This window comes from Rattus norvegicus, chromosome 4, assembly GCF_021556685.1.
Source record: "Rattus norvegicus strain SHRSP/BbbUtx chromosome 4, alternate assembly SHRSP_T2T, whole genome shotgun sequence".
Lineage (NCBI taxonomy): Eukaryota > Metazoa > Chordata > Mammalia > Rodentia > Muridae > Rattus > Rattus norvegicus.
The window spans coordinates 8,576,835-8,598,677 of NC_141537.1; the positions used below are offsets into that span (position 1 = coordinate 8,576,835).

At 44.3% G+C, this 21,843-nt stretch overlaps 1 protein-coding gene across 6 annotated transcripts in view; it reads right to left on the reverse strand.

Moving 5' to 3' along the window:
- Nucleotides 1–21,843, reverse strand: part of Dpp6 (dipeptidyl peptidase like 6) — a 906,096-nt gene that overhangs the window by 256,222 nt on the left and 628,031 nt on the right. For all 6 annotated transcript variants that reach the window (XM_087656307.1, XM_087656309.1, XM_087656310.1 and 3 more), the window contains 1 exon segment: nucleotides 8,218–8,312. In XM_087656307.1, the coding sequence (XP_087512433.1) occupies nucleotides 8,218–8,312 (95 nt within the window).

Consider the following 21,843-nt stretch of genomic DNA (forward strand, 5'->3'; position numbering starts at 1 on the left):
CTCTTACGACTAAGTTTCAAGAAAGAGTGCAGAAGACTGGGTAGAAAGATTGTAAGAGGTAGAGGCCAGGATACTTTCTGGGTGATAGTATCTTGTGCATATTATCGGGAGTACACACATAAAATATCAACTATATGGTCACTCAAACAAGACATGCACAACAACAAACCAGCTGGCATGCAAACATGGAAGGGAAAAAATGAAAAATTTCATGAGGCGCTAGATAAACAGCTAACGGCAACTAATCCTTGCTATTAAGTCATCTGATTCCTAGTGATCATCCCTAAACACATGTATATGTGACAGCACCAAAGATAGATGATAGGATGATAGATACAGAAATTGATAGATAGATAGATAGATAGATAGATAGATAGATAGATAGATAGATAGATTGATAGATGACATACTAGCTGGGAAAAGCACAAGAGGAGATGAAGGGTAGGAGGGAAGGGTAGAAATAATGCAAATGTAGTACTCACATATGCCATTCTCAAAAACAAACCAACACATAAACGAGAAGAACCTTTAACTGTCCTGGTGAGTTCTATGTCAACCTGACATAAACTAGATTTACGTGAAGAAGGGAACTTCAATTAAGAACATGTCTCGGTAAGATCGAGCTGCAAGGCATTTTCTTAATTAGGGATTGATGGGGGGGGGCAGCCCACTGTGAGTAGTTCCACCCCTGGGCTATGTCCCTCCATGGCCTCCGCATCATTCCTGCCTTGCTTGAGCTCCTGCCCTGACTTCCTTCAGGATGAACAGTGCTGTGGAAATGTGAGCCAAATAAACCCTTTCAACCCAAAATTTCTTTGGTCATGGTGTTTTATCACAGCAATAGAAACCTAGACTAAGACGGTAATAAAACATAATTATCACATATTTTGGTTTGTGGGGTCCATAAGAATTTTACTATGTGAGGCCATTGTGTGTGCAGGGTTTAGGGTCCTTCTTGTCACACTGTAGGCAGAGTTCAGAGTGTGATGAACTATCAGCTTCTCACCGAAATAACCTTGTGGAATCATTTGTCTTTAGGTGGCCTGGTGTGATGGTTAGTTTGAATTCTCAGTCTTGAGAATCTCAGGGAAGGCTGTCCTGAGGGAGGGCATGTTTGTAGAGATTATCTTAACTGAGGTGAGTAGATCTCCCACAAACTTGAACTGGCTGGATAGGAGCCAGGAGTGGGAGCATTGTGGGGCTGGTCAGTCCCAATTCCATTTCTGTGAGAAAATGAACCATGGCCACCAGATCGTCCTATTTTTCAGAAGATGCCAGAAATCTGAATTTCAAGTTGTAATAAACCAGTCCTTAGCCAAGCAAAATATTTGAGGGATAGCACAAGCTGCCAGCCTCCATGAGATAGCAAAGATGGGTCATTTTCCCTTCTAGGGTTTACTCGTATGCTACACTAAACCGAGCCTCAGATCAGAGATTCCTTGCAGGCTGCACTGATCTGCCAGTGTTACCACATGCTCTTCATTTGTGAGTATGGACAGCAGTGAGTAGGAGCAGCTGAAGCAAATCAGGGTCTGAGGCCTGGGGAATCTGTTGTTCCCAGGTACAACTGTGTCCTAGATTCAGGGACAGATGGGTAAGTGGCTAAGGGAAAAGGCTTAGTTCTCCCAAACTTAGCCCCTAGTTGGGCAGAGTGGACAGCTGTGCATGAAGCCCGGGGTAGAAATTAATTAAAGTGCAGCAGGTGGCAACATTATCCAGTGGCTCACTGGCGGAAGGAAACAGGAAGAGAGGAGACCTCATGTTTTGATTCCCAGGAATCCTGCAGTTCCTCTGCAGGCTGTGGCTGCTCTGGTCTCCAAGCAGTTGCCTAATTATGCCCCTCTTGTGAAGAGAAGGGCTAATTAATGTGCAGAGATCAAGATAATATTTAAATTTGATGTCTAATAGTGATGTAAGAAGATGTAAGTTAGAGAAACAAAATGCTTTGTATTTAAATGTTAATCTGGAGACTAAAAGAAGTAATTAGCTTAAGTTAGATTAGCAGGGAAGTGAGGCATAGTGAGGAGGACAGACACAATGTGGCATAGATGGCTTCTGGACAGCCGGCCTTCCCTTCCAAGAACACCCAAGCCCCTATACTACTCTTCATATTTATCGAAGGAGGGCAGCAATGCCTCATCTCTTTGGAACACGAGGTTCAAATTTTATGAACCAGACTAAAATTATTGAATAAACGCCATGAGACAGCAGCTGTGTAAAGCGCATTAGGAAACAATACCGAGTCCTGGCAGCCAGCAAGATGGGTTACTGCACGGTTCCTATTTAACTCCTGGCCCTTTTGATACAATGGTGGTGTCCTCCATGACTTACCGCTGTGTTAGCATCCTGCTGGAGTTTACAGAGCATCATGAATCCTTTTCATACTACCTCTGAGAGCTGTTGTTTTAAGAGCTTCATCCTAATTCACCGTTTCCCTGCACTCACCTCAGTGCCCAAGTTTCAGATATCTTTGTTAATGTAAGTCACTGCACCTTCTGGTTTTACCTTTACTAGTGAGAACCTCCTCAGAGCAGCTCCAAATGTACAGGTTTTTTTATTGCTCTTGAAATGTGTTTCTGGGATTCCTTACTGTCTGGCACAGCCTAAATGACACACAAACCCTTGCACTGGTCTCATGAATAAAGGGGCACAGAGTAAGTGTGCACATGGCAGACGTCAGATGACAGATGCCGTAGCCTCACAGACGTAGCCACATGCTCTGAGGGCTTGCTGCCCTCCAACCTGCTGCCAGAAGCTGACACAACGCCTGCTGGTACCCCATCACTGAGACACAAGCTCCTGTTTCTCCTACTATATGGAACTCAGAGTCCACTTGACTATACTACAGCTTCATGGTGTGAGAACACCTCCTCCCTCAGGACCCTTCCAAAGCAGGAGCTGCTGCTATCTATTGGAGTGCACCATTCTCTGTTCCTCTCCTCCTCTTCCTTCTCCTCTCTTCAGAACCTCACAGTACTGTACACATGATAATTCTCCCCTAATGACGAGTTCCCCTGGAGGACAATGACTCTTACTGCCTCCCTCTTGAACCTCCCACCTCTCATTCTTCACTCCAAAGAGCTAACAACATGCCACCACAGCCACCTCTCCTGAAATGGCCCTGCAGAATCACCAGGATGGGGTATAAGGGTGAAGCCGGGGTTCTGTTCATGGCAGTTCTCAGATTCCTTATCCAAGAGGAATGAGAATTCCAACTCATAAACCAATAACAATCCAGCAGAAGAGAGTTAAGCAACAAGTGTAGGTCATAGACCTCTGTTCTGTTCTGTTCTGTTCTGTTCTGTTCTGTTCTGTTCTGTTCTGTTCTGTTCTGTTCTGTTTTCTGTTCTGTTGTTCTGTTCTGTTCTGTTTTCTGTTCTGTTGTTCTGTTCTGTTTTCTGCTCTGTTCTGTTCTGTTCTGTTCTGTTCTGTTCTGTTCTGTTGTTCTGTTCTGTTCTGTTCTGTTCTGTTCTGTTCTGGAAGTGTAGAAACAGTGCTAAGTTTCCTTAGGATTTCAGGGATTGCAAAGCTTAGTTAAGTCAGTAATGTGTAGTATGGCCACTTTAAGCACACTTCTATGAGAAAAGAAGGGAGAGCCACAGGAGGGGGACAAAGGTGTACAAGACACCAAAGACCTTCTTTATTAACAGAAGACTCTTCTTAGAACAACAAAAGAAAAATAAGAGTAAAATAAAATGTTCCAGAATTCTTGAGACATCAAATGTAACTCATCTCAAAGTTACTTTGAGTTTGATTTTTATCTTACTGTGTTGGTATCACTAGCAAGGGACCCTCCTTGGCCTTTCTTTGTACAGCAGAACCCATGCCCTATTAGGAAAAGATTCTGCTATCTACTATTGCTGCCTAGACACCCAGAGTCTGCCATCTGTTGATGCTGCCTGGATACTTAGATGGCCCAATTCAGCACAGAGTTATTACCAGGCTCCTGTGGCCTTGGCTATCATCTGGATCTTCCTGTTTAAATATCCCATTCTTTTTACCTGTACCCCAAACACTGAGTAAGCTCTCCAGCTAGATTAATGTCTATCCATACATGGTTCACATTTTGAAGCATGGTATATGTGATCGCTCACATATCACCACACTGTTCCTAGCTCCTGAGAGTCAGGACTGCGACAGACATTACAAATAGTAGGGGTTCTCTAGTCCTCAAGCACAGTTCCAGTGGGAAGGCAGATCCAAAGCTCAAGGTCATAACCCTGGTGGCAAATGGGTCCTCCATATCTTCTATTCATACAGATGTTTCTAGGAAGCTGATCACCTCTGTTCTGTCATCCTTTAATACTCATTTATAAAACACAGCTTCTGGCTGCAGCAGGCCTTACAGCTGAGAGCTGATGGAGGCTACATTAGAAATAATGGACTAGGGGCTGGAGAGATGGCTCAGTGGTTAAGGGCCAGCTTCTCTTCTGGAGAACCTGGTTAGTCCCCAGCATCAACATGGCAGCTTACAACCTTCTGTAAGGTCCGGTCTCAGGGGATCCAGTGGTTTCTTCTGGTGCCTCCTCAGGCACCAGGCATGCATGTGGTGCACACACATACATGAAGACATCCATACCCATAAAATAAATAATAAAAATTACAAAGTGATGAACTAATGGTCACGGCGAAGAAACTGTGGCTGCAAGAGTGTGAGGCATTATATCGCAGTGAGGAATATCACAGTGAGGAAGCAAAGGGTGGAGAGTACCTGCTCTGCTCCCCTCCTCTGCATTCCACCCAGCACCCCAGCTTAGGAGTTTAGGATGGGCCTTCACACCTTAACTAGCTTAATATAGTCAGTCATGCCCAGACATGCCCAGAAGCTGGTTTCCATGGTGATCTTAATATTGTCAATCTGACGATATTTAGTCATCACAAGTCTGCCCCTTGTCAACTTGACAGCCGTGCATTTCACTTTTAGGCTATTACCTTCAAACTTTGCCTCTATAGACTCATGGCCATCTCAAAATGCAGAATGCATTCAGCCTGACTTCAGAAGTAAGTCTTAATAGTGTCAACCCTGCTTAAAAGTCCAAGTTTCATCTGATACTTAAGGCTATGACCAACTGTATCCTTTCAAATCGGGGCCAAAAGAAACTCCTTCCTTCCTTCCTTAAGCTGCAGGTGCTAGGTGTTTCGTTACAGCAAACATGACAAGTACTAATAATGAGCGTGTTAAAATCTTTCATTAAATGATGCTGCCTGGAAAGGGTAAGGCATGATACACTGCATGAGGCCAGCACTCAACTCAGTGGTCCTTTCTGCCTCCTCCCCCCTCCCTCCCACTTCCTCCCTCCCTCCCCCCTCCTCCTCTTCCTCCTCTTCTTCCTCACCCCCCCTCCAAGGCAGGGTTTCTCCATGTAGCTCTGGTTGTCCTGGTACTCCTCTAGATCTGCCTCTGCCTCCAAAGTACTGGGGTTAAAGGCATATAGCACCACACTGCCTGGCTTCAGCCCAAGTTCTTATCAGTCACCAACACACTGACTTGAATCTTTCTTACAGGGTTGGTAAAGGGTCACATAACCTCCCATCCAATCACCTCAAGCTAAGAAACGGAGGTATAACCGATCTGTTTTAAATTGGATGAGGAGAAAGGATATGGCCAGTGAGATTGCAGGATATATTTTAACTCTGCTGACCATACAATTCCCAGCTTGTTTTCTGTTTTCTCCACTTGTCTCACAGACCAATCTTAAAATTGCAATTGGCCTTACAGAGGCTTCAGGCTGCCTTTAGTAATTTAAACAACTTCAAGGTCTCTGGAACTCAGTTAAGAATGGACCACACCTATTGGTCAATAGAAGGGGTTATGATTTGGGCTATTCCCACACGGTTGGTGGAGTGTTTGGGAGATTGTGGAACCTCTGGGAGGTGGGAGTGGGTTTCTGAGATTGGACCTGGAGGGTTTGAGGCAGCAACAGACTAGCTTCCTAATCCACTGAGCTGGGACTGAGCAGCTGTCCTTAGATCCAGCTACCATGGGCCTTCTGTTGCCAGGACTGACTGCAGCCTCCTCAGACCATCAGCGTACGTAAGCACACCCTCCCTAAAGTTGCTCCTCGTCAGGGTTTTGGTCACAGCGATGAGAAGATGAGAAGAATGACAGAGAAGCTCAGAATGAGTTCATGCTCCATGCTTCCTGCTCCCCTGGTCTCTCCCTGCCTCACCTTCCTAGGGAGACACCCACTGTGCAGAAAGAGCCCCTGTGTTCCAGGGTGGCAGGAGAAATTATTTTCAACGTGGAAACCAAGAAGCAAGCAAGTAAGTAAGCTTCTGAGAAGACATTAAGCCAGACTCTGCATCTGAATTACGTACAGGCCACAGAGTGACATTTATTCAGTGTTTCTTTTTTAAAATTATGTTTCTGGCAGCATTTAAATGTGGCATGAGTGAAAAAATATCCATTGATGAGATTTGTACTCAGTGCCCAATAAATGTCTGTAAATTAGTGCTTTTGTGATACTTTAGTACAATAAAGACTGGTAATTGGAATAAGCCTGCCAATGTATGAGATGAAAATTTTTCTGTACCTGTGATGGATTCTGAAATTGTCTCACTAGTTTGCTAAGACAGGCACAGTTAATCATGGCCTGTTAAAAACTGCTGATTTAAAAGATTTATTTACTTATTTTATACATGTATAAGTGTTTTGCTTACATACATGTCTATATATCATGTATGACTGATGCCTGAAGTTGCCAGAAGAGGGCACTGGATAGCCTGGGCCTGGAGTTATAGACAGTTGTGAACCACCATGTGGGTGCTAGGAACCTGGATTCTGTGGAAGAATGGCCAGTGCTCTTAACCACTGAGCTATCTATCTGTCCATCACCTTAGGGGCTGCTCTGTGTCTTCTGAATGCACAACTGTATGTATACTCTCTGCTTGGACTAAACCACGCCCTAAGCTAGAAATGTCAACATTCTCAGCAGCAGGCAAAGTGTTTCTTCTCCTGAAGAACATTTTAAAGTAATTCTGTAGCTTTAATATTTGAAGTAGGCTGAGTCAGATGAATTCTTAATAATACTACTCAAAATGACATTTTAGTGCAATAGGGTAGGCACATCTCTCTCTCCTAGTCCTTTATGGGGGAGGATGAGTTGATTCCATTCTGGGAGTGGCACCTTCACAGGGCGGGGCCAGGCTGTATAAAATGGCGGGGGCTCGTCTATGTTAAAGACATACCCTTACAGTAGAAGGAACTCCATAAAACTGAAACAGACAGTTGACTGTCCCTAGAAGCTAAGAGTAGAGAGGGCTTTCTCTGGGTCTAGGATGGGTGGTCAGTTAAGAAGCCATCCTTTCTTTCCCTGGGAAAAGCTTCTGGACCTAGACAAAACTGGCTTGTGGAACTCCTAGAGGCTCATCTGCCAGTGGCCTTCCTGGGCTACAGTTCCTCTTGCCTACCTTCTGGCAGCCTGGAATCCTTCCTCAGGCCTGCCTCTCACTCAGCTGGTTTAATCAGCACTCTGACCCGGAAGTGCTACCATTTTCCGGTTCTCGCTAGTCACGTGTTTAACCTTTGCTTTCTCCTTGTATTCCTCAAGGGAAGCAGGCCAGAAAACGATCAACCTTCAGGTTCACCTAGGTACTTCCCCCAAGTACAAGCAGGAGCCCATTGTAAACAAAGAATCAAAACCAACTCCCCTTTAACGATTTCTGGCAGTGAACCTGCCTTATAGCTTCACACACAAATCCAAAACAAGTCTTCGTGGCTGAAAACGCAATATTTTCACATCAGCTTAGTACTTATTTTAAACCGTAAAAACCCCTACTGTACCCATCGCTCTCCATCTCGACACTGCCATGGTGCCTGAGTCAATATTTCCTGAGCAGGCAGAGGTTTAATTTTCTTAAATAAGATTGAGCAAGTTCTCCTGAAGTATCATTCTGTAGGTTTTATTGTGATTGTTCTGTAAACGTGTGTAAGCCTTTGGACTTCATCTTTCAATTACACTTGATATGCAACATTTGCCTCCAACACCTGTGGAAGAATTTTTAGGACCCCCAAAGAAAGCAAGCTTTCAACTTATTAAATTAGCGTGCTTTCAATTTCCCATTATCTTTAGTTGCTCAGCCAGTGGTATTACAAGTTAATGCTTTTCCTCAGCTCCACCGAAACTTGAAACCTAAAGTCATTTTCTGCTTTATTGACTTGCAGGAGGGGAAAAAAATTACTCTGAAATTATCCTGGTCATTAGACAGAGTACTTACAATTTTTTTGCCTTCTATTAACACCGTGGAATTATTTGTCTCAACGTTCCGCAGTATGACGCTCCCTTTCCGTTCTCTGTAGATGAATTCCTTATCTACAAGAGGGAAATAGAAAAGGAACATGAGCCATCCAGAAACCCGCTTCAGTGTTTGATAGACACATGTAAAATGAATTGCACAGTTATCTTAAGAGGGGCCCTTTAAAGGCAGTGTCTACTTCCCGCTCCAGCAGGGTGGCCTCCAGGGATGCTCATCCCTGAGCCATGTCTTCTCTGCACAGACAGCGAAGCACATGCGTGCAGAGTTTGAGGATAGGTTGGACTTTCTTGGGTAGGGCATACAAAGTGGACACACCAAGCAGATGGGGTCTGCTATACAAGAGAGCAAAGCACTTGGTAGCAAAGGTATTGACGGCCTCGTGGATCTGAAATTACCCATGGCCACACCTTGAAAGCCAGCTTTCCTCTTGCCTACAAGTTCCTGGTGTAACTCTAGAAGGGTTTCCCAGTTTTCTGCCAGGGGCTTTTTTTGAATCTATCATTGACTATCAGTGACTCTGGTCTCTCCAATTTCCAATTATTTCCTTAGAAAATGGATAATTAGGGGCGACGGCTCAGTGGGTAAAATGCTTGCTTTGGAAGTATGATATCCTGAGTTTGATCCCCAGGCCTACTTAAAAGTGTTCGGAATGGAGGTACATGTGTCTAATCCCAGCACTTGGGTGGCACAGACAGGTGGATCTCTGGGGCTCACTGGCTAGGGAGCCCTTTCAGTGAGCCCCAGAGTAGTGAGAGACCCTGTCTCAAATAGTAGGATGAGCAGCATCCTGGGATCTCTGCTTTCCAGACCTATGTACACATATAGCCACAGGTACAGCCACCAACCCCCAATAACAAATCACATACTAAATCGTGTACAGGTATATGCAAATCTGGGCCTGCAGGGAAGACACTGTCCGAATGGTAGGCCTGTGGTTGGCCCACAGTAGAATTAGTTTCCAGTTAGAAAGCACTTAGGAGGCTGCATATTGATTCTATATGGAGACAGACTGTTGTTATTTAAATCTCAGATTTAATATCAGATATCAATTGCTAATAATATCAGAATATCGGCTGCACCTGTGGGGAAAGAGCACACAAAACCAACACCAACAGGGTTCCATGTGGTGAGATTTAATGGGGGAATGAGACAAAGGGAAGGGGTGAGAGAAAGAAGAGAAAAAGAGACCTAGGGGCAGGGAATTTGCCTTTTATTCGGAATGTGATGTAAAGATTCCCAGGTGGAGGTGCAAAATGAACCAAAAAGTCTTCTGGGAATGTATGGCCGTTGCCACATGGTAACAGTGACTAAACGGGTGTCACTGCTAAAGGCAATTCCTGATACCAACAGAGACCACAGAAAGGGGGCTTTAATCTGACACAGACCTATTTCCACTCATTTTCTAGCTTTTTACAATTATTAAAAACAATTCCTTTTATACTTTATACATATGTTTGGGTGGGGACCTCCGGAAGTCAGAAGACGGTGTCAGATCCCCTGAAGACATTCCATGAGTTATAAGCTGTCCTGTGAGGGAGTTGGGAACTGAACTCAGGGCAGCAAACACTCTGAGGGGGCCATCTTTCTGCTCCCCATGTGGGTGAATCTGTCAGTCAAATTTGTGTTCACCTGGGTGGACATAACAGTGCCTCATGATATCGATGTGTGCCCTAGCAGTGGCTTTTAACCCTGTCCTTGCTGGGGAAGGGTTAAACAACTCCAAAAACTGCCCAAAGACACAAACCAGCAAAAGACCCAAGGTGGTGAACAATCTGGAAAGCAGAGAGGAGTCAGAGTAGGAGTCTGAGTCAGAAGGGGAGGAGGAGGAGGAGGAGGAGAAAGAGGGGAAGGGGGAGGAGGGAGGAGGAAGAGGAGGGGGAGGAGGAAGAAGAGGAGGAGAGGGGCACTAAAGGAGAGCTGGGGTAACTAAGATCAAAATCCACTGTATGTGTGTATGAAAAGTCACAATGAAATTCATTATTGTGTATAATCGATGCAGGTGAGTAAACACAGAGTGAAAATGATTGTCTCCTGAATGTTTTCTGAAACATTTTTTGATTTTTTTTCCCTTTCAAAAGTGAGGCTTTAGTTTGCATGGAAAGGACTTGTTTGTGGTATGAAGCAAAGGTTGATTTTTTTAAAAATCTATTTACACCTTTAACTGTCCCAGGAAACTCTGATGTCATTGCTTTCTCAGTGATAAGTCCTGTGCCCCCAAAGCTTCATCAGCAACCTTTGCATTCCTGGGGTCTGAGTAGTGTTTTCCTGTAAATGCTAATAGGCCACCTCATCTTTAGTGGCACCACACTGTGACTTGTAAAAGACATCTTTTGTAAAAAAAATCTGTGCATGCTTTGTGTGTTTGTGTGTGTGTGTGTGTGTGTGTGTGTATGCATGTGTGTGTGTGCATGTTTATGATGCATATATGCATGTATGCATTTGGGTATGGGAGGTAAAGAATTCATGTGCCACACTGTTGGTATATAGAGGTCAGAGAAGAGCCTGGAGGGTGGGACCTCACCTTCAACCTTGGTTGAGACAGGGTCTCAGTACCCCCTGTAGTGCATGCCATGCTGGCTGGCCTTTACCTGCAGGCTTTAGCTCCTGGTTTTCCCTTCCATCACTGTGTCTGCCCCTCTGTCACCATCACCTCATGAAGGTTTCTGTAGATTTCTAACAAGTCTTGGGTCAAGTTGTGTAAAGCCTTTGTCCTGATTTCTCTGGCTTGTGTTGTCCAGTCTATACCCTTGCTTTTCTGGAAAAAATTGAAATGAGCCACACTTGGAAAAGCGTGGGTCAGGCCACTGCTGCAATGGACGAACAGCTCACTTAGAGGATCGCTGCTGTCATGGCAATTCTGGTCCTTTTTCTTTCACTTTACCACTTCTAAATATTTCCTTATCAATGTATATGCACTATGTATAATGATGGCTATTTAGGGTGTTTAAATAAGACAACTTCCTTCAACTGTATGGCATGTACTTTGACCGGGATGCAACAACAGATCCTTATATTGACTGATATGAGTGAAATCCAGAAAGACAATGCCCTGTGATTTCTCTTATCTGTGAAGTCTAGATTACATGTAGACACTTTTTACATTAATATATGTCAAAAATGATGTGGCCCTGGGAAAGGAGGGAATATTAGTGTCCTAGTAACTTTTCTGTTGCTATGATGTTCTCCACTACCAAGGATAACGTGGACAGGAAAGGATTCATTACATCTTAGAGCTTATAGTGCACTATGAAGGGAGGTCAGAGAAAAAAACCTGAGGCAGGAACCTGGAGGCAGGAGCTGATGCAGAGGCCGTGGTGGAGCACTGCTTACTGGCCTGTTCCCCATGGCTTGCTTCTTATACCAGCCAGGCCCACCTCCCAGGGCTGGTACCTTCTATAGTGACTAGGCTCTTCCATATCAAAGATTAGTCAAGAAAATGCCCCATGCATGTTGCTACAGCCCAGTCTTCAGGAGGGAATCCTTCAACTGAGGTTTGCTCTTCCAAATTGACTGCAGTTGGTGTCAGGTTGACAAGAACCAACTAGTACAGTGTGTTCTTCTGGTCCACAGACAATGTATTTTATTCTTCTTAGAGTCATGTCGACCTTAAAGTCATTTTCAGGAGATGGATTTTGATCATCATGTAACATGTCAGCCCTAAACTCTGTGCATTTTATGGTATTATAATAATCACTTAGCCATTATTTGGTTACCTTCTATTGATTAATATATAATTAATTTTCATTATTACAACTTTACTCCATGTAAGTTTTATTTATAGTTCATTAGAAAAGGAGGTTCCTTAAGAGGCTTTTCACTTCCAAAACCAGGTCAGGTAACACAGGGCAGACACAGTTCTATTCAGTCCTGGCGAGCATCATCAGAATGTCAGGGTCAATGCCAGAGACGTGAAGAGGCACATTGCTTTATTCTTGATGTTAGACGGGGCGGCACTTCACTATTGAATTAGAGTCTGAGTCTATGATCTTTTATTGCTTTGTTGTTGAGAGGTCTCGTGGTTTAAGGGTAACCATTACATAATGCTTTCCTTCGAACGCTGAGGTCACTATGGAAGTTTCTGTCAAGGCAGTGAGTTGTGGTTTTAGACGCACTCACAGGACCAGTTCCTCCACTGCTAGAATATGCTGCTTCCCCGAGTCTCACTTCTAATCTTATGATGCTTGGCTCCACCTTTGCATATGGCATCATGGGATAATGACTTTTTTCTGGGCCTTGGCTTGTGTGGCTCTAGAATAAAAACATTATTGGCTTCATCTCATGAGTTGGGAAGTATTAGGACCACCTCTCCTTTATAAACAAATGTAGCCTGGATTTGTATATTTTTAAATGACATCTCTGGGCCTCAGGTTTTCTCAGTGGAAGGTTTGAGATCCCCAGCTTAAGTTCTTCAATTGATACAGCCATTTACATTTCCTACTTATTCTTGGGTCTGTTTTGATAATGTGAGTCACTCAAGAAAACTGTCCATGTGATAGAGTATGTAACATTTTAAAAAGAGTGTGGGAAGGAAGACATTTCTTTTCCATTCATAGCAAAAGACAGATGAACATGAGAAAGTGGACAAATTAATAATAAAAAAAGAGTTTTATTGGAACGAGACACTTGAGGGGAGAATCAGGGAAATGGGGGAAGTTTGTACTTTCTGTGCTTCAGGCTGGTGGAACGTGGGCGAGGATGGGAAACAGGATGGGACCAACGAAGTCTGATCGCACAGTGACAACCTGCTCCTGCCCTTTGTGACCCCGGGTCTTCAGTGATAGGAGCACCCCATTTTCATGCATGTCAGGGAGCTACTTCTGGAGTGGGTTTAGAACTTGCCTTAGAGCAAGTCATAGAATCCTTGCCATCCTGCTTTGGAAAGGAGGACAGGCCAGTGGACTCTTCCTGTACTGACCTTGGATCCTGGTGTGTTATATCTGGGGGCCCCTTGCCTTGATTCTATAAACTTTACTCCTGATACCATGTGATTATCTTTTTAGAAGGTTGATAGATTATGACTTCATGTTTTCTGGAAAGGGCAGTTTGTGAGCTTGTCCTCTAGACTGTAGGTCTGCATTGGCTTTATTGACTTTTGCAAAGAGTATCATTTTGACAACATAATTTCCATCTCATATACTTGACTTCATGATTCAGCTACTTTCTTCTCCATCTCTTTTTGTTTGTTTGTTTGTTTGTTTGTTTACTTTAACCCTAATATGGTCTTCTTTATCTAGCATTTTAAGGGTGAGCACTAGGTCTTTGATGTAATATTTTCACCCTTTCAAAAAATGCTGTCAAAGCTAACAATTTGCTTCCATGGGTGGCAACAGATGCATCTCAGTTATTTTTAAAGATCTACTTTTGTTTTGTTTACGGGCGTGTGTGTTGCATGTCTCTGTGAATGCATGCTATGCTAACGGAGGCAAGAAGAGTGTGCTGGGCTCCCTGCAACTGCACTTGCAGCAAGCTGGGAGGAGTCCAGTGTGAGTGCAAAACTGAGCTCAGATCTCCTGGAAGAGCAACATTTGCTCTCAGATGCCAAGGCATTCTCTAGCTCCTAGATCCTACAATTAAAATGGATTTACTTTATTTTATTTATGCATGTTTCTGTGTACATGTATGTGAACATACATGTGCAGGTGCCCCAGCAGAGGACAGAAGAGGGCATCAGATCTCTTGGAGCTTCAGTTATAGGTATTAGTGACCCAGCTCTGTGGGGGTTGCTGGGACAGAAACTTTAATCCTCCTGAGAGGGCAGCGAGCACTCTGAACTGCCGAGTCCCCTCTCTAGGCCCCAATCTCAAAATTGTAACATGGTGAATGGTGTAATTATTTATTCCATATTGCTCAAATTGATCCACAGATGTTACACAATCTCTATGCAAATTTTAATGCTTTTTTAAAATAGAAGTTTAAAAAAAATTTATAAATTCCTGCAGAACCACAAAGAACCTCAACTCGCCAAGACAATGCTAAATAAAAATGCATAAAGCTGAGGACACCACACCCCTGCTTCAGAACCCGTGTCAAAGCAGCTATAGTGAAAACACTACTGTGTTCATGCACACACACACACACACACACACACACACACACACACACACACACAATTAAAGTTTTAGAGAAAGTAATAAAACATTGGCTTGGGCAATGATTTTTGGAATAAGACCCTAGAAAACACAGCAGCAAAAGCCAAAGCACCAGCAAGCAACTGGGCAGCAAACTCAAATGCATCTCTGTTTACCGACTCCAGCTGCTGCACTTATTACACTAGTCCGGCCATGGCTGCCTTAGTGATTGTAATATAAGCCTTTAACTCTTCACAACTGACCAACTCCACTTCTTATGAAATGTAGAAACCTCTTGAGCCTCGAGGGCCCATCTATTCCCATTTTATTGCAGCTGTCATACATGGTGTACCAACATGCCTCACACATTCCACAAGACAATGCTATCATTTTTGCCTATTGCAATATGTTAAGATAAGCTGTCATAAAGATGAAGTCATCTTATTCTGCATCCATCCTTTCTAATTTCTGATGCTGGCTGTTGCTAGTAACAGTCCTGGGTTCCCACTGAACACCATTTCTTGTGTTTGAAGAATTTCTTATACTCTCTGGTCATATGGGTTCACTAATAACAAGCTTGTTTATCTTTTCTGAAAATGCCTCCTTTTCCCCTGTATTTTTGAAAGATTTTTTAAAATACTGATTTCCAGGTTGACAATTTTACAGTTTCTATCTTTTCTTTTTCTTTCTTTCTTTAATCATTTTGAAGATTTGTTCCTCTCACTTCTGGCTGACATGGCTTCTATTATGAAGTCAGCATAGGACTGACTATTTCCTGGCTCCCACGGTCATCATCTTTTGGTGCTTTTGTGTTGGTTTCAACACACTAAATATGAACTCTAGAGTGGGCCTCTGGGAGACATTGTCTGGCGGTTTCTGTGTGCCAAGTCTCTAAAAATGTGCATCTTCTGTCAGCATTCAAGAGTGGTCTCGAGGCTCTGTTTGAACTTGGCCCACAGTTGGTAGAAGTGTTTGGGAAGGATTGGGAGGCGTGGCCTTCTTGAAAGAGGTATGTCTGTGGGGTGGGCTATGAGGTTTAAAAGCCAATGCCAGGCCTAGTTTGCCCCTTTTCTCTAACTTGCTTATCAGGATGTAGGCTTTCAGCCTACTGCTCCTGTACCATGCCTGCTTGCTTGTTCTCCTGCTTCTCATGATGGTCAAGGTCACCCTCTGAAACTAGAAGGTCCCAATTAAATACTGTCTTCTGTAAGTTGCCTTGGTCACTCTGTCTCTTGACGGCAATATAAAACTAACTGAAACACACCTGAACCATGTTGGCTTACTATCCATTTTGACCCCCTTAAGTCAAACCTCCTTTCCTTCTTGTTTGCCAATTGTATAAACACTGGGGAGTTTGATATCACCTCCCAGCTCTGATTCCCATTTCATCTCTCTCCACCCCTGTGTCTGTCTGTGTGTATGGTATGTCGATTTGTGGGGGGGTGCACATGTATGTGCAGATGCCCATGAACAACATGTGTGTAAATAGGGAGTCTTCCTCTATCACCCTCCACCTTATTTGCTGAAGCAAGATCTCTCCATTAAATCTGACCTCACTGATGGAGCGAGTCTACCTGGCTGGCTTACCCCATCGGTCCTGTCTGTGGAAGTGTAGGTAGTCCCCATGCCTACCCAGTAAATTATGTGGATAATGGAGAAATCCAGATTCCTGTTCTCACATCATATCTATCTAGCCATCTCTCTTTCCTTCCTTAACACACCCTCCTCTCTGCCTGGGACAATTTCTCCTAGACTGCCATCAAGGTCATCTCAGTCCTTTGCCATGGTCATTCACGGATCAAAGCAACCAATTGGACTTCTCAGCCCTGTCATTTTTCTTTTCTATTTAGAAGCCTCCATTTTGCTTATCACTTCTATTTCCTATCTATAACCTCACATTTCCCTGCCAGTGTTTCTGTTCACTGAACACATGCTCGTCTCAATTCTTTAGCACAGCTTTCTTTCTTGGTTCCAAACTCTGCTTCATTTTGACTCAAGCTTGACTCATATTCTTTCCTGCTGGGGGTAGTCTTTCTTCAGTTCTTTGTTAGTCTGGAACATTTGGGTCTTGTCCTAGACAACAGAAGTTTTCAACATTGGCTCCTGCCCACCGCCTGGCTCCTGCCCACCGCCTGGCTCCTGCCCACCGCCTGGCTCTTGCCCACCGCCTGGCTCCTGCCCACTGCCCCGCTCCTGCCCACCGCCCGGCTCCTGCTCACTGCTCCAGCTCCTGCCCACCGCCTGGCTCCTGCTCACTGCCCGGCTCCTGCCCACTGCCCGGCTCCTGCACAGTGCCCCAGCTCCTGCCCACTGCCCGGCTCCTACTCACTGCCCCTGGCTTCTGCCCTGTGCCCCAGCTTCTCCCAACTAGCCTGGCTCCTCCCACTGTACCAGTTCCGCCCACTGCTCCTGGCTCCTCCCACTGCCCCAGTTCCTGCCCACTACCCTGGCTCTTCCCACTGCCCCAGTTCCTGCCCACTACCCTGGCTCTTCCCACTGCCCTAGTTCCTGCCCACTGCTCCTGGCTCCTTCCTGCACACTGCACTGAACTCCTGCCCATTGCCCTGGCTCCCTCTGCTGGAGCCCACAGCCTTCTTTGCTGAGTGAAGTTGCTTTGCTTCCAGAGCTACGCTTTGATTCGTGACATCGATATTTTGCTTTTGGCCAATGTTCCTTGGGTCTTCCCACACCTGGATGCTCTGTGGGCCCATCAAAGCTGTGGCGGTTACTTGTTAGATGCGTTTGTACTTCTCTATGCTGACGATTCTCTCTTACAGCCTCTCAAGTCACAATTTCCTTATGTCCAGGGTTTCTGCCCTCCCCTCAGCCTCCTGATAGGTCTTCCTTGTAGCGCACAGTGTTCTGAATGTTCCGGATCACCGGCATTTCAGTTTTGAATGATTATATTAAGTATACTATAGAAGTATAGATTTAGTATATAGCAAGCTAAAGTAAAAGAATAAATAAAAATGACATTTGAAATCTTTCCTTCCCTTTTTAAAAAATGTCTTCCTCAGAAATGATTTTGACCAAATTCTTGAGTCCTCCCAAACCCCCATTCACTCACGTCCCTCAAATGTTTGCCAGAGTCCCTTTTCTCCCTTGTACTTCTGCCATCCCTGAACTGGTCCACCATACCTGTCAGGCTTCTCTGAGTGCTACCTCTGCTTTCCTTGACTGGGAGAGGACATCCTGGGCTCATCGTGAAGGTCCCCTCCAGTGTGAGCTGTTACTGCTCCTGCCTGCAGACTCTCTGCTTTCAGTAAACATCCTGCTCATCTGCCCCATACTCAACCAGCTTGCCAGGGTTGGCTGTGTTCAGCTCCTAGCATGCAGTTATCAAAGACACCGCACTCACTGCTTTTCTAAAGCTGGGAGAGTGACAGCTGTGACACTGGCTGTTAAATAAATGCACAATGATTTGAATGAATTAATACAATCACCAGACTGACTCATCAAATTATCAGCCTTCCCTGAGAAACCACCTGCAGAGCCGCAATGGGGAGTAGTGGCCCTAGGGTAAGGGGTGTGTCAGAGGCAGAGTTATGCAAAATAGGGAGGGATGAAATAGGTTTCCAGATTACACCTTTTGTGCCTTCAAGAGATGTTGACAGAGCTTTTTATCCTTATGATTATAATGCAAAGAAATGTCACACAGGAACAGGGATGTGATGTCACACAGGACAAGGAAAGGCGTCACACAAGGAACTGCATTTGATGCCATAAACAGGGAGATGGTGTCACACACAGAGAGGTATATAAAATCACACAGGAACAGGAAGACGATGTCATACTGGGACATGCACTTGATACCACAGTGACAAATAAATCATCCGCACAGTGAAAAGCCATCCTCACAGAGGTTCTAAGGACAAGAGTCTGCGAGATTCTGTCCAAAAGCTTATAGAAGCACCGACTGCTAGTTATTGTCCGGTGCCAAATGTCCAGCTCTCTGCCCTTAAAGGGTGTCCGTACTCCCATTGTTCTGTGTACAATACAATTCTCCAGTGCTCAGATAACTAGGTGAGCTAGAGATGGTGACATAGGTGCTTCAGAAAGAGAGGACGTACTCCTCATCTCGGCTCCTCAAACTGAGGTGGAAGTACTCAACAGCTATAACAAATTATTTTCTGCATCTTCCAAAAATTACATTCCAGTGATTTCCTCAGAACAGACTTTGAGGAACTTTATGTGTTACTTGCTTTGTGTAAAGCTCATGCATTAAAAAAAAAAAAATCACAAGTATGGCTTACCTACATCCACACAGCACCAAAATAATATTTATGTCTAAGGGGATGGAGAGATGGCTCAGAGGTTAAAAGTGTGCACAATCCTTACAGAGGACTGGAGTTGGGTTCCCAGCTCCCAGGTTGGTGACTCACAGCCACCCGTAACTCCAGCTCCAGGGGACCTGATGGCCTCTCCTGGGCTCCTGGCATACCCGCACAGTAATTTTGATCAACAGTGTTCACTAGCGTGCATGTGCACGTGTGTGTATATGTGCATGCATGATTTCTAACACAGGCAAAATGCTGCTCTTGACTTAACCAGAGAAGCTTCCTTTTGCAGAGAACAGTGGTGGACAGAGAAACTCAATGACTTCAAGATAACTTGAAGATTTTAGAATAAATGATGGTTTAATGTTCATTCCTAAGCATAGCATTTATATAACTCCCTCTGCTCACAGAGCATTTTAAAAGAGAAACTAGAAAGAATACAAGAGCTGGGAGATAGGGGATAGAGACGCAAACTGCCATCTTCAGGACTGACAGCAATTAATTGTAAGCAAGAGCCCAAGCAGCTGTGGTTGCCAGCAAAGGGCTGTAGATTACAGATCAGTGAGGGGCTGCACTATTTCCCTATGATGGATTCTGGGGACTGGACAGCCGTTGACGTCAGCTGTGTGCCAGGCTCCAAAATGGCGACCATGCAGTCAGTCCTAGTTAAAGTCAAGCATCACGAAGCAAACCAAGAAGATATACATATGGGGAAGAAACTTGTCGGAAGGAAAGTGTGTGTGTGTGCGCGAGTACATGTGTGTGCATGTGCATGCATGTGTGTGTGTGTGCACGTGTGCGCTCGTGCATGTGTGCATGTGTATGTGCATGCGTGTACATGTGTGTGCAGGTGTGTGTGTGTGTGTGTGTGTGCATGTGTGTGTTGGGGTGGGGGAGATATCAGGGAGAAGGATGAGAGCAAACATACATTCACATGTAAAACTGCCAAAGATCAAATTTAGTATATAAAGGATAATTTATGCATACAGCAAGAGATAATACCACATGAATATAAATAATACTTTATTAATTAAAATAAAGCTTTAAAAACTAACTAAAAACTCATCAGATGATAAAACTTTAAATGATGTTACAGCATCTCCTGGAACTGGAGATTTTGTAACTTTTTTAAATTCTCAGACATAAACTGTGTATACATGTTTGATTTCAATCCACAATGGATTCTAATTTATGTAATGAAAATCGTACACAATAAAAGGAATTAATCCTTCTATCAACCATTTTCTACTAATTTGAAGAACAGTTAGTAGAAGCAGGTCGGTTCCATAGTTTATTTCCTGGTTGCCACTCACTTGTATTTACATAGGTTCTGAAAACAGTATGTGATCTACATATATCCTGTGACAGTAAAGGCCAGTACAATGGTAATAACATTGATTGGCCACACCCAGCACCCACTTACAGCCTTAGGGATGTCCTTATCACCAAAATATCTAAATTCTTTCTACAAATGACTCCAGGTCCATGACAGGACCAACCTCAAAGACCACTTTTAAAAGGCTCCTTGTTCACGGGGGTGGGGGGGAGCTTAAGAAAATCCACTGCAATGCACTCAAGCTCATCATACTCAACCTTTACACGTCTATGAACTAACTCAGCAAGATAGAGACAATGTATCCCACTGGTAACCAGCAGAGGCGCACTAAAACCCATCACATCCCCTGGAGACAAGGTATCCCATGGTCACCAGTAGGGGTGCACTAAAACCCATCACATCCACTGGTCACCAGAACTGAAACCCATTACATCCTTCAAAATCTGGGGAATAAGGGAGACTCAAACATATCTCCTTTTTCTACAGGAACCTCGTGCTGAGTAGTCAAATAAGTGGTCGAAGCAGACTTGTTGAAGGGAAGAGGCCGACAGATACAGAACACACCCTAATGTGTCAGTGATAACTGCAAGTGATCTGAGAGAAAGTCCGATCTCTGTGAGGTGTCGCTCACAGATGACTGTCATAGGATAACTCAACGTCAGCTATGAAAGCAAGACCTCCAAACACAGCGGCATCATGCAATCCGGTTAGTGGATCCGGTTATTAGAACAGGACATACACAGTACCAAGGGGCATTTTAATAACAGCACACACACACACACACACACACACACACACACACACACACACACACATATATATATATATATGAATCCGAGGAGCAGCAGCAGAAGTGAGTTTCCTCAATAAATACTGATGTTTACATGACGATCAGAAACAGAAACACTAAGAGAGTATTTGATGCTGCTGAGAAGCTTTCGTTGTTAATAGTGCTAGAAATTTTTGAGAATTCATATACTACTTTGACCATATTCACCTCTCTCTTCCCCAGCTCTGCCCAGATCTACCTCCTATTTCATACTCAAAAACTATATTTTTTCTTTTAGCCCCTTCAAATCCAATCCGTGCTGTCCGTATACTCTTGGGTGTGGGACTAGCCCCTGAAGTGCTATCAGCTTACCAGGGGTCACACTTTTAAAGAACCCTGAACCCTCCCTCTCACAGAAGCTGTCAATTTGCAATAGCTCCTGGGCAGGGCGTAGGGCTTGGTGCCCACCTCCTCTCTTCTAGTTGGCATTTTGCAAACTTTTTAAGGGAAGATAATGGAGGTTGTTTTCTGTCCAATAGGGTGACTCTTCCTGCTTTATAGCTGCTTCTCGTACAGCATCAAAGGGTAAGTGACACAGTATATATGGTTTACTTCCAGGTGGGGAAGTTCAGCACACAGTAAAACCCGGACTGCTGTTTAAGGAATAATCTGTATAATTTGCAGGCCTAGGCAGGGAACCTCCCGCAGACATTCTGTTAAATGGTCACATCAAGGTGTCTTCTAAATCCTTATGCTTATACCCAGAGAGCAGTATGGCTCTCACACTTGCCCAGAGAAGCTTCTTTTGCAGTGGACAATGGTCAGCGCAGACTGGTCCACGTGCAGAGAATCCGTGACTGTCGTGCACTCAGCCCTGAGGGTGACATCTCTATTACCCCCTCTCAGGCTCAGGAAGCACCACTCGGAAGAGGGTGCAGGAGCACCATAAGAGCTGGGGGATGGGCAGGGCCGTGAGACACCGTTCTGGACATAACACGGCTGCGCTCTCATGACACCATTGCAGTTAGGACACCCACATCTGTCTGATTTTTGGTGCTATGATTAGACAGTATGAGCAAATCCATCTTATGAAGGACAGGGTTTATTTTATCTGACTTCCCAGCACACTCCATCAGC